This window comes from Astyanax mexicanus, chromosome 24 (genome assembly GCF_023375975.1).
Source record: "Astyanax mexicanus isolate ESR-SI-001 chromosome 24, AstMex3_surface, whole genome shotgun sequence".
Classification (NCBI taxonomy): domain Eukaryota; kingdom Metazoa; phylum Chordata; class Actinopteri; order Characiformes; family Acestrorhamphidae; genus Astyanax; species Astyanax mexicanus.
In genome coordinates, this window is record NC_064431.1 from 13,887,927 (window position 1) to 13,901,160 (window position 13,234).

Consider the following 13,234-nt stretch of genomic DNA (forward strand, 5'->3'; position numbering starts at 1 on the left):
TGTATTTTTCACACTATAAGGTGCACTTAAAATTCTTTCATTTTTCTCAAAGTCGCCAGAGTGCCTTATAATCCGGTATGTATGAATTTTACCAGTCAGGTTGTAAGGAGCAGTAAAGCCACTCTGCTTAAGTACAGCTTCATAAAGGAGTTTCAGTGACGTTTCCTTAGCCTTACGTAGCCTTAGCATTAACCGCTAACCAATCTAGTTTTTTTGCCGCTCACAGGTGAGTATATCGGACTGTGCATTTACCGTGTTTACAGTGTTAAAACAAGATACGTGGGACAAACCGCCAGCTAATATCGCCCTGGCTTACTGGAACACTCAGGGTTTACTCAGTGTAGCACTGTCGGGCGGTAGCGGTTAGCCGCTAATTCTAAAACTCCAGCCAATTCAGGAACCTGTAAGCTTACTGTACATAAACAGAAGCGCTTCACTTACCCAAATAAACAGTTTTCAGGAGATAAATCTGTAAGTTTTTTTTTTTTATTACAGCTTTGTTTACTTAGCTTAGCTTTACTTAGCTTAGTCAGTGGGGAGACACACTTAGGGGCAGGGGTTGCCTGGGGGTCCTCCCAATACATTTTTCATAAATTCATTAATAAAGGCATCCTGGTGTGTTGTAACCGGTTAAACACCTTATTTTACCTACAAAACTTGATTATTTCCTTCTTGCTGGTAATATAAACACCAGCAGGTGGCGCTCTGTGCACTAAATAAGGCTACAGAAGTATTCTGGTTACTCACTGCAATTTCAAATCACAACAGAGAATCAGTAAATATCATCAGAGCAGATGTGGCCTTATTTTTGGCATTACAGTACAGTACTGTCAAAAACAAATCAGTGATTTGTGAATTTGAATGAAATGATGGCTAACTGATCGATCTGACTTGCCAGCTAACTCCATTAACATTTCCACTGGAAAAAAAAAAAACGTGTCCTGTGGGGACATTTTAACTTACTTTCCACATTGTTTCTAAGAAGGGAGCAAATATTGCAAACAATTGATCCTCAACCAAAAATACTCTACTGTTACTTAAAGTAAATAAGGCAAAGCTTACCCCTCAGATATAATTTTTCAGTTGAGCATTTAATTAACATGGCCTAGGGTTCATTTTGAGGGAATATAAGAATAAAAGAATAAGGTTTAGGCAGGACATTGTGAGATGACAATGGGACTAACGCTACCTCCTCCAGTTTTTGCAGCCTACACTATTACTGTCTATACACTAACTGCACCGAAGTGGATACTCCTATTGATCAAGTGAAATGGATTCTTTCACTATGCAATAGAAAAAACAGTGGGTGAACTTATACTTATTGTTAAATGGATTGGTTCAAACAAATATATATGAAGTGTAAAGCGGACACGTTGCCAGATGCTGTATTTTTACAGACTATACAGACTGTACAGACTGTGCACTGTATTATACAGTATTATACAGACAATTTTCTGATCTATTTACATATATAAGGCGCACCAGATTAAAAGGCACATTTTCAGCGAAAATTGTAAGGAACTGGGGTGTCGTAATGTTTCCCTTCTAATTCAGAAGGTCTCGCTTCTGGGGGCGCCTAAGTAAACTAAGTACTTGAAAAAAACATTTTCTTTGAAAATCAAACATGCGTTGGATGTTAATCTACACAGGTTTCTCTCCTGAAAACTGTTTATTTGGGTGAGTAAAACGGTTCCATTTATTTACAGTAAGCTTAGATTTTCAGTATTTTAGCACAGTTAGCAGCAACACAGTTATTAGCAGCGCTAGCAGCAGCGCCAGCAGCATTTAGTGCTAGTAAAAAAAAACAGCGCTACACTGAGGAAACCTGAATGTTCAAGTAGCTTACATAGCTTGGTTTAACATGGTAAACGCAGGCTACAGTCCAATATACCATATTATTCGCACTATGAAGCGCACTTTAATTTCCCTAAAAAGCTACAATTTGCCTTATAATTTGGCTCGCCTTATGACTGAATTTTACCAGTTAGATATTAAAGAGCAGTAAAGCCACTCCACTAAAGTACAGTGATATAAAGGTTTCAATGCAGTTTCTTCAGCTCTGTGGCAGGAGCAGTATTAGCATTTGAAGCTAACCAGAGCTAGCTCTTTCATTGTTCGGGCCAAAGCCTGCATGTTAAAACAATAAACTTTACTGAAACTGCTTTATAACGCTGTGCTTCAGCAGTGTGGCTTTCCTGCTCCTTACAATCTGACTGGTAGAATTCATACATAGGACTGGGTCCTGTTAAAAAATGTTTGATACCGGTGCCGGTTCAAACTTAGATTTTTTTTTTCAGTACCTTATTCTAAATTTAAATTAAAAAAAAAAATTATTACAATTATTCTAAAAAAATATATATATATATTTAACAGCCGACATGAGTAATCTCATTCTCAAACTGTCACCATGAGCGGCTACCATACTTTTAGATCTGGTTGGAACAAAAATAACAGCGTTACTTTAACTGCTTAAACTACAAATATTATCCCTAAGCATACTGCTGAATGCATTTTTAGAGTTCTTTTTAAGAAATATCAGCATTAGGTTGGAAAAATTAAATTATATTTATATTAGTGGGGTCAATCAATTAAAAATTCTGTATTATTGTGAGGAAGCAGGAATAATAGAGTAGTGTGGTTTAGGTTAGGTTAGACTAGAGCTTTTTACTGTATTATAATATTTCAGGGTAGAGTGAGCAGCTGTTTTTACCTTTCTGTGCGCACTCTCCTCGTTAATGCGCGTTTCAGGCAAAGTATCAAAAACAAATTGTTATTAGACCTTTCGGTACTCGGTAGTACCCAGACATTTCGGTCGGTACCGAAATTCAATTACCAGCTCTATTCATTCTCTACATTTTTTTGGGAAAATTAAAGGATTTTAGGTGCACCTTATAGTGCGAAAAATATAGTAAATGGTGATGGCCATGTCCAATTTGTTTGCAGTGTGAGAACACTTTTTGGACGATTTGTACTATATTTTATTATAAATCGTGTAAGTAGTTTAGAACAAAAAAAAACAACAGTTAACAGTTGATGTTAACAGTTAATGTAAACCAAAATCAATAACCCATAGATGGGACTTACCTGCACTCTATGAGAGTTGCATTCTGGCAGGGATGCAGAATTTAGCACAACACCTAAAGACCAAATTTGCTAAACTGACCACATTCTACAGACCTATCAGTGTTAAGTGTAGGGAAACTGTGCCAACATGCACACAGATGATGCTGACAGGGTGTGGTAAAGTTCTTTAATGTGTATATAATCGCTAAACTGCAGTTAGAACCTTAAGTGTGTGAAAACTCTTAGTTAAAATGTGAATTTATACAAGATATATCCGACAATTACCCAAAAACCTTCCAAATTGAGAATTAAGGAAAAGAAAACTTTGTATTTATTCCCTCCGAGACCCAAAACAAGACAAAACAGAGCTCTAAATTAGCCCCAACACCAATAAGCAGCTCTTAAATAATGTAGCATCGTGTCCGAGTGAAGCCAGGCTAGCGCATCCACAGTGGGCCAGTGTGGAACTGAAAGGATGTAAATGGCCGTTCCTGTAGAATGGATGTTCCTGGAGGGGAGCTGCTCTGTGTTGGCGAGGTCAGGGGGGGAGGTTGCCCTGGTTTCCCGCAGGAGGAAGCAAATACTGTGAGTTGTCGATTGTTTTCCCAGTAAAGGAGATTAGCGGCTGAATGGTTATGTGAGAGCGTTTTAAAGAGGTGCTGCCGTATTCGCCTGCGGCTCATGGGGCCCTGTGGCCAATTTCTTACAGCCTCCTCTCACAATTATATAATGACTCAAATCAGAGAGTGAAGAGAGAGGAAGAAAGTGGACTAAAGTTCACGAGAAATTTGTTTCTGCTCATATAGGTGTGCTATACATGTTGTTGGCAATCAAATTACACTCTAAACTGTTCTGCCATACTTACAGTTATGTAAAAAATTTAAAAACACCAAAAATGAAGACACAAAATGTTTGTCTAACAGCATCAATTGAATACTTTCACTAGGTTACTGACAATAATGTATCAATGCAGTGCACTGGCACTGTGGCTTAAGGATCACAAGTTCAAATCCCAGTCATGCAGCTTGTCCATCAGCAGCCGGAGTCCGGGGGGTACAGTATGTGGTGCTCTACAGTAGGTGGTGCTCTCTGCTCTCTTGACTCCCACTGCGATGCTGGTCAACACTGGCATCTGTTGGCTGATGTATCAGAGCTGGAGATTTGGGACTATGCTGCCAAGTGATGCTGAAGTTGATTGGTGGCAATTAAAAATCCGTCTGACTCGACATGTATCAGAGGAGGCATCTGCTGGTCCTGAGCCTTCATTACAATAGAGGGTTAATTATATGTGTACTAAAAGTAAATATTTGAAACATTTTTGAAATAGAAAGTAGAAGGTAAAGTAACATTCCTAATTTTGTTCTCTTTAGGTGTGGGTGGACGCTGGTACTCAGATCTTCTTCTCCTATGCTATCTGTCTGGGCTGTCTGACGGCTCTTGGAAGCTACAACAGCTACAATAATAACTGCTACAGGTGAGATCTGACTTTAATGAGAAGAAGTTGCATAGATTTGCTGGATATGATGCCCTACTTTCTGTTTACTGATGGATCCTTATAATTGAGGCCCATAAGGTGGCACCAGATGTGCAGGGGAATTGAACTGAAAATTGGATTTTAAATGAGCCCAAATTCAATAATGACTCTATAGATTGGAAGAACTCTTCTTAAATTGGGTCAGAATGATGCCATATCAGTTTCTAGTCTTTGCAAAAAGTCTTAATTTGTGCAACTGTTCCAAGTCATTCTAGCAGGATGAATGGCGTCGTCCCAACAGCAGAGAAAGCATGCTTTGTTGTGCTGCTGGTAGGTCCTGGTTGATTATACTATTGTTTAGCAGTAACAGCTTTTACGGCCAAAATAGAACAATATGCTAAAAATTATCATCTCTTTGTGTGAAGATACCAAATGAATTTGAGTAAAAATGTAAATAATACCAATAAACATGCCTGTTTTACACTAATCTTCCCATGCCTTTGCAGGGACTGCATCATGCTGTGCTGTTTGAACAGTGGTACCAGCTTTGTGGCAGGTTTTGCCATCTTCTCCGTCCTGGGCTTCATGGCCTATGAGCAGAACGTGCCGATCGAGGCTGTGGCAGAGTCAGGTTAGTGTGATAATGTGTTTATGTATTTATAGGTTACTTTAAATAAATGTACACTCTGCGCAAGGCACTTTGCGTTGCTCTTTGCTACCATACACCACGTCAACAGTCTATTTTCATGCCTTGCACCCCAAGCTAAGAAATAAATCTACACTGATGGGCGTGGCGGTCTAGAAATGCGGTGTGCTTGGGTACATTTGTTGCGTGTTGCTATTTTGGCGGCGGAAAACACAGGTGCGCAAGTGACTGATTAAAACCATGACAACAGTAATTCGTCAAAACCCATTGACTTTTAACTCAACAATAACAGAATAAAGAATAAAAGAAACATTGCTGTTTTCTTGAATGAGCTGGTGACGTACCTTCAAAGCGTTAACATGAGGTTCTTCTGCTGAGACGCACAAAGCGCCATCCTCCTAAAATACGAACGCACCAAAGTCAGAGCCCAGCTGGCTCTTAAAGGGAATGGAAAGTGACACACTGACTGGTTTATTTCACGTTACACCCAAAACACACCTATGAGTAATTAAGTGAATTAGTTTATGCCTTTTGCACATTTCAAGCTACAAAATGCACTTTCTTGTTGTGCCTTGTCGCCAGGTTTATCACCAGTTAAGCATTTATGGGCCTGGCTGGAATGCCAGCTTAAGTGTAGAGTGCATCTACAGGCCCAGCTGCAACATTACTGTGGGTAAATGTGCTGCTGGATGCCATACAGAATGTGTGTGCCTCTATTCCCGTATCTCATCTTGTATCCAGGCTAGAGACCCCCAATAGGGTACCAAAGACCTTCCAATTGTACAGTTTCCCCAATAAATTTATCCTTTCACTCTTATATTGTAATTACTTACACATGGTTGTAGCAGTGGAGGCAGATTGCCTGGATGCAAATCTAGCAGGACAGTGCTTGTACATGTACTTCTGCTGTGGTTATTCCTACGCAGGTTCTTCTGTAGATTTTGTGCTTTTTCTCAGTTTCTCACAGTCCCTTTCTGACAATAATAAACTTCACACGAGCTGACACAGTAATAAAACACCAGCCATTCCCTCCAGGCTAAACTGGTGAGACCAAGTGGACGAGGGCATGTTTAAACTGGTATTAAAATGGGTGAAATGTACCCATCAGTACTTGTCGACTCCTCTCATGCTCAGTGCCACCCCTGGGACTGCCACATTCAAGAGGCACTGCTGCAACCCCTGATCCCACCCTTTAGTTCTCTGACTGCCTGGCCCGGGTCCAGGGCTGGCATTTGCTTAGCATGTTGATCGTAGAATCATTTCCTGTGCTGTTCAAAGGTCTGCTCAGCCGTCTGTGCAGCATTGAGCGCTGAGTGACAGAGTGACAGAGATCAGACCCTGTTTACCCAGAAATCCTCTGAGCTTCGGATAAGATGAAAGAATGCCATCTCTGAGGCGCACCCTATAGACATCAAACCCATCGTGATGGTTTATTCTCTGAGCTTTAGTTGTATATTTACTTCATTAGTGCAATTCAAATCATATATTTACCTAAGTCTAAGTTGGTTCTGCTATCCTACCCCTGAACAGCCTGTAGAGATCAGCACCTGTTTACCCAAAGGTTAAAAGTATTTTGTCCCAAAGGGGTAACCTATAGGCGTCAGATCCATTGTAATGGATAGTGCAATTCTAATCATACATTTACCTAATTCTGAGATAGTTAGGCTATCATTACTATCAGCAGTTTAAGACATAAACGTGCTTTAGTAGTGCAATTTTAGCCATACATTTACTTTAGTAGTGTAATCTTAACCATACATTTACTTAAGCAGTGCAGTTTTAACCAAACATTTATTTCAGTGGTGTAATTTTAATCATAAATTTACTTCAGCAGTGCAGGTTTGTCATGAATTTTCAAAGAGAAAGTCATCTGTTGTTTTGATAAACCAACAAATAAGGATAAGCTAATGCTCTGTCCTAGCCTTGCATTATAATTTTTCACTTTCACTTTACTCATTCCATGTTTATTTCAGGACCTGGTCTGGCCTTTATTGCTTATCCGAAGGCCGTAACCATGATGCCCTGGGCTCCTCTGTGGGCATTTTTCTTCTTCGTGATGCTCATCTTCCTTGGGCTGGACAGTCAGGTGACAAAATATTTTATCATTTTATCATTTTAATGTTATGATGAATAGACCAATATGCTCTGATTTAAATCCATTTACATTGAAAAGTAAATAAAGTTTTTTACTTATCCTGCTACTGGTACTGTTTTTGGGAGGAATTGGCGATGTTATGCTCCTATAGCTGAATGACATCAAAGTATTGCTCCTTATAGCAATGTTCCAACATCTAGAGTGAAGCCTGTTAGAAGAAAAAAAATGAAATGGGCACCAACTTCCTATTAATACCCTGGATTTCAGAAGAAATCCTACAGAAGCAGGTGTCCACCACATACTTTTTGTACACCATTGGCTGTAGTTTCCCGGACCTTGGCTAGGGGTTTGCCTAGGTTTTGCTAGAAATTCCTAGAAATTTATTCATGCAAATATGTTGGATGATTTGACAAAAGAAGTCATTTATAAGTCTTTTTTTCTATACTTAATCCCTTTTGTCTCTCTGTGTAGTTTGTGTGTGTAGAGAGTCTTGTGACCGCAGTGGTGGACATGTACCCCAAAACCTTCAGAGTGGGCTACCGTAGAGAACTGCTCATCCTAGGAATGTCTGTGGTCTCCTATCTGTTGGGTCTAACCATGTTAACTGAGGTCTGTATACATAAATTCATATGCCATATCTACATTTACATTAATGTTCATTACACTAAATAAAAAATAAAAAAATAATAACAGGATTTTTTTGTATTGTGTCCCATGACTTTTGCCATGTCTCACTAAGCTGAAGAACACTGCACTGAGCTGTGGGATATGGGGGTGGGGTCTTCCGCATTGATTATTAATGTGTAATCTGAAATTCTGACAGATTCGCTTGTCTGTTAGCATGGACAATTTTAACCAGATGTTGCTGGTCACCATCATTACCACTCACTGTAAACTGAAAAATGAGGAATGTTAAAAGACTTTCGAACAACTACAGAAATGGAAAGCCCCACCCACTATCAGACGTCACTCATATAATTGATAATACAATAGCATGGCCTTGCTAAAAGATAACTTATACTTTGTGTAAGCATTCCCAAACTGTCTCTCAAAGTAACACTCTGTGATCAGTTTACATGCAGCTGTCCTATGACTTTTGGCACTTTGTCAGTGTATGTTCTACTGCTGCTCATTATGGTCTGTATTGTACAAAACAGAATAGAATATTCTAAATAATTTTGCCCAGTTCTGTAATTTAAAAATAATTTTTTCTCTAAAGTTTCGGCTTCCTTTACGTACAGTCGTGATGTCTGAGCTCCTCTGCAGTCTGTTTTATTTCAGTCAAGCTCTGCCACGCATAACACAGCTCATGAAATAATCATTAATGCTTGATGGAACTGATCAGGTGTGTCAGGGGTGGAGAAAATTGCTGTCGTCAAGGGCAGGAGAGTCGAGAAAGGTGTTCCAAAGTGTTTCTCATTATAGAATCCACTTGTAAACTTGCCCAAGGACTGTACGAGTAAGAATTGTACAGTACTGTGGTTTAAAAGTTTACAATTATGCTGTAAAAGCATTAGAGCCAACCAGTGATGGCATTTTTACTATGAAAACATAATCTGATTACTGATTACTCCTTTAAAAAGTAACTAAGTTGCTTTCTTTTTTTTATTTTTATCCCATTTTCTCCCCAATTTACAAGGCCAATCACTCAACCCACTCATTAGGACTCTCCCTTTTACTAGTGATGCCCCAATACACCAGGAGGATGAAGACTAGCACATGCCTCCTCTGATACATGTGAAGTCAGCCACTGCCTCTTTTTGAAATGTTGCTGATGCAGCATTGCTGAGTAGCATCACAGCTCACTCAAAGGAAAGCACATCGACTCAGTTCAGATACATCAGCTCACAGACGCCTTGTGCTGATCAACATCACTCTTTGGAGTGATGAGGGGAAAGAGTGCCGTCTACCCACCCAGAGAGAGCAAGGCCAATGGTGCTCTTGGGGCTCTGGCAGCTGATGGCAAGCTACAGTTACTTTCAAATTACTTCATTAGTTACTTTCAGCAGCTTCACAACAACATACTGTAACACAAAAACTACTGTAAATATTCTAAATAGAAAATAGAATTGTAAATAATAACAACAGGGAAATGTGTTTTTGAATATCATTTTGGTACTTAAAACCTTTATTTTCAGTACAGAGTCTAAAGCATTCAGTACAGCAGACTGAGTTTACTTTTAGAATTTAGTACATGAGACTAACAATAGAATCTTGTATGTAAACATGGTTTTGGGTCAAGTTTGTGATGCTGTTTAATTAAGATTAAAGACAGTAGGAATGTTTTTTGTACTGTTTTACTGTATTTTGTTCTGTACTGTGGTTTAAAAGTGAGCTTTTAAAGGTTCAGCGGAGGGTAAAAATAGTACTGAACTCTGCAGTACAGTAGCATTAGCTCTCAGACTGAGTAATGTGCAGTCAGGTGAACACTTTCACTGTAAGGCATAAATATTTTCATACAGCTCTAACTATAGAACACTACAATACACTGAGCACTGAACACTGAAAACTGTGCAAAAACAAATTATATTTTTTGGTGTGGTTTTAATTAATAAATGCATAAACTGTATTTATTGAATATTATAAGTTGTATTTTGATGTGTAAATAGTATGTATATGGTAATTTCTGTTGTCATTTATCAAGCCTCTTTACTAGAGAAGGACCTATCAGTGTTTTGGTGGGTGATCGCTAATTATATATCACCTTAATCAGCCGATATTGGTTGACAGCAAAACTGGATGTTACCAGGCAAACTTGGTGATTTGTCGTCATGCTTTGCTTCTGTAATGTGCCGTGCACTGTCGCTCTAGAGGAAAGAATAAGTTTAAGTTAGGTTCATGTTAAAAGCACTACAGAACTTTGGCTAAGCTAATACCTGACTCAATGTATGGGCTAAAAGATTGACTCTGGAGAGGGATATCTGGTTAGTGAGGGTTAAACCTATAACCTGCCATCTCTTTCCTCCTTAAGCCGCATTAGCCTTACACATTCTGTAGCCCTGCACAATATCGCTGTTATTGAGTGTCTGCAGAGTTTACTGGTTTGTGTGGTTAGTAGGGGTGTCACGATTTCCACATTTCATCGAAATCGATCGAAATTATGTCATGGTCTCGAGCCTCGAAGTCAAAAAGATGATCGACGGTCCCTCCCTCTAAGCTACGCAAATGGTGCACCAACCTGTTGCCGACATCTCGGTGACTGCTCAAAAAGCAGCCCTTTCTCCAGAGAATGTGGACATTCTTATCTCCTTAAAGAAAAAGTTGAAAATATAAAAATAACAGTTGTTTTGTCTAGCTTCAAATATGTTAATTTTAGTTTTGGTACCTTAAGGAGCATCTTTTTCTCAGATAAAGTTAATAATATATCTTTGTTAAAGAAATAAAACTTGTCATTCTCAGGGACTGAAAAAGTCTTAAAGTGTTATTTTTCATGTTTAACTGTTATAGTAGGATAGAGTTCAGTTTGTTAAGGCTCTAATTGTTCTATTATTTTGTACATGACTGTTCCTGAATTCTTTTTATTATTTATTTTATGTTGCACATTGCTGTTTTAATAGCGCACACTGCTGCTACCAAAAAAAGCCACTAGATGGCATTACATATATATATTAATTAAATTATTTAGATTTGACCATTAGTGCCTAATGTGGTGTATTACAGATCACTTGTCACTATGTCAAGCCCACCTTTTTAAATAAGATATTTTGGATAATTTGGTGAATCAAACCAATGACTAACCATAGACTAATCTAAACTGGCATAGGCCTCTCTGCTGTTAAAAAAAAAAAGAAAAAGAAAATCGAGAATCAAATCGAATCATGACCCTAAAATCTGAAATAAAATCAAACCGAGGATTAGGAGAATCGTGACACCCCTAGTGGTTAGTAATGTGTTTGTTAGCCCTGTTGTGTTGCTGTGCTAGTAGCTACTCGCTGTATGGGCTGAAAGATTCTGAGGCCAGTTTTGCCCCTTTTAAAACAGTTAGCTGGAGCTTTTTAGAGGAAATAAGACTGTCAAAACTGATTTGAAATACAAAATGACTTATTTTATGTAAAAATTCTATATTTAAACTTTGTCCACCCTTTAAGAAGAAGTTAAAGTGAGTGGTTTAATCTGAAGAGACAGTCAGTCAGCACTCAGACGTTTGGGTGAAATTGGGATTTGTTGTGAGGTTTTCTCGATCAATAATGTAGCGCTTCAAGGAGCAGTAAGTGCAGACTTCACTTTTCCAACACTCTCTCTCTCTCTCTCTCCTTCTCTTTCCTTCTCTTTCTCTCTCTCTGTTCTGCAGGGTGGGATGTATGTGTTCCAGCTGTTCGACTCGTACGCTGCCAGCGGGATGTGCCTGCTGTTCGTGGCCATCTTCGAGTCCATCTGTATTGGGTGGGTCTACGGTAAGACCTTTCCCACCCCTCTACCTGTTCTATATCTATATTTATATTTCATCTATATTTCACACTGTACTCACACCTCACTGAACACTCGTATGTGTGTGTATGTGTGTGTGTGTGTGTGGGGGGGGGGAATCGTCATAAAAGCCTTATGTATTCACCCGGGAGATTAATTATTCAGTATAAGAGCACAGCGCCTTCACACACTGTAAAAAAATATGCTATCCTCTTGGATAAAGTCATCTTTAATATATTAATTTTCTTTAATATTTAGAGACAGTACCAATCAAAAGTTTTTTCATTATTTAAATTTTTTGTAGTAGTAGGCACTTTGAATGTCATGGCATTTTTTTAGTCGTAAAGTTGTGAAGAGGTATACAGTTAATATGAGCCCTATTTGAGTAATGTTCTGATATATATATATATGGCAAGAAAAAAAATACTTAAAGAAATAAAGGCCAGTCAATCTGAAAAAAAAAAATCTAAAACTTTAAAAGTATCCTTAAATGCAGTTGCAAAAAACATCAAAAACATTATGATGAAACCGGCTCTCATCAGGACTGTCCCAGAAAAGGAAGAGCAAGACTTATCTTTGTTTCACAGGATAAGTTCATCAGAGTTACCAGCCTCAGAAACCCCAAGCACTCCAGATAAAGCACCTTAATGCATCGTTATACAATTATAGATTATTTAACACTTTTAAGTTACTACTTAAATCTATGTGTTCCTTCATAGGTTGGAGGACTTCAGTATTCAGTTACAATGTAGGAAAACAATTTAAATAAATAAAAACATTGAATGAGAAGGTGTGCCCAAACATTTGACTGGTACTTTATATAAATGTTCTTTATATATATTTAAGTATATTATCTATTAACTCAGTTGGCAGATGTGTTTGTTATTAACCAATAAGAGTCCAGACTTATTATTGAATGTTGATACGAAATTCAAAACTTAATCAATTTATTAAAGATATATTTATTAAAACATTTAATAAAAGCATTTGAATTGAATACACTTTTTAAAGGAGCAAATTTTCTCTCCAGCACTAACCCAGCACTCCTACATTCTGTAAATACGGTCAGATGAACGGACACACTTTGCTCTCATGATGATCAATATGTGTCACTTAGGAACTTCATGAGTTAAAGTGAAGGACAGACAGAGTGCTGTAAGGAACTTTACTCTGCTTTTGAAGTGTCTGTGACACATACAGCACCATGAGCTCTTTTGGGTTAGGAATACACACAGTTAGACTAGATAAAAAAAGTATGTTACACATACTATACATTGGTTAAAAGAAGCAAAAAAAAAGCTGAAGGTTTTACCTTGAAACTCGTCAAATAGTCTGCTTATAGAATTTACATTAAATAATTAAGAACAATATATACCAATAAATGTATATACATTTTTTGTGTTTGCATTATATATGTATTTGTTTTTTAACATATATTTTAATGAATAAATTTATTAAGTTTAATAATCTTATACTGAGCAATATCATATATTTAGACTAGACTTAAGATGTTTAGTTGTGATATGTGATGATATATTTTTGGTACTGT

At 37.9% G+C, this 13,234-nt stretch overlaps 1 protein-coding gene across 1 annotated transcript in view; it reads left to right on the forward strand.

Annotated features, from left to right (window-relative positions):
- The window catches only part of slc6a11b (solute carrier family 6 member 11b), a 46,911-nt gene that overhangs the window by 24,148 nt on the left and 9,529 nt on the right, over positions 1-13,234 (forward strand). The window contains exons 7-11 of the mRNA XM_007248298.4: positions 4,434-4,537; positions 5,044-5,168; positions 7,157-7,269; positions 7,750-7,887; positions 11,570-11,672. Coding sequence (XP_007248360.2) covers positions 4,434-4,537; positions 5,044-5,168; positions 7,157-7,269; positions 7,750-7,887; positions 11,570-11,672 — 583 coding nt within the window. The remainder of the gene's footprint in view (positions 1-4,433; positions 4,538-5,043; positions 5,169-7,156; positions 7,270-7,749; positions 7,888-11,569; positions 11,673-13,234) is intronic.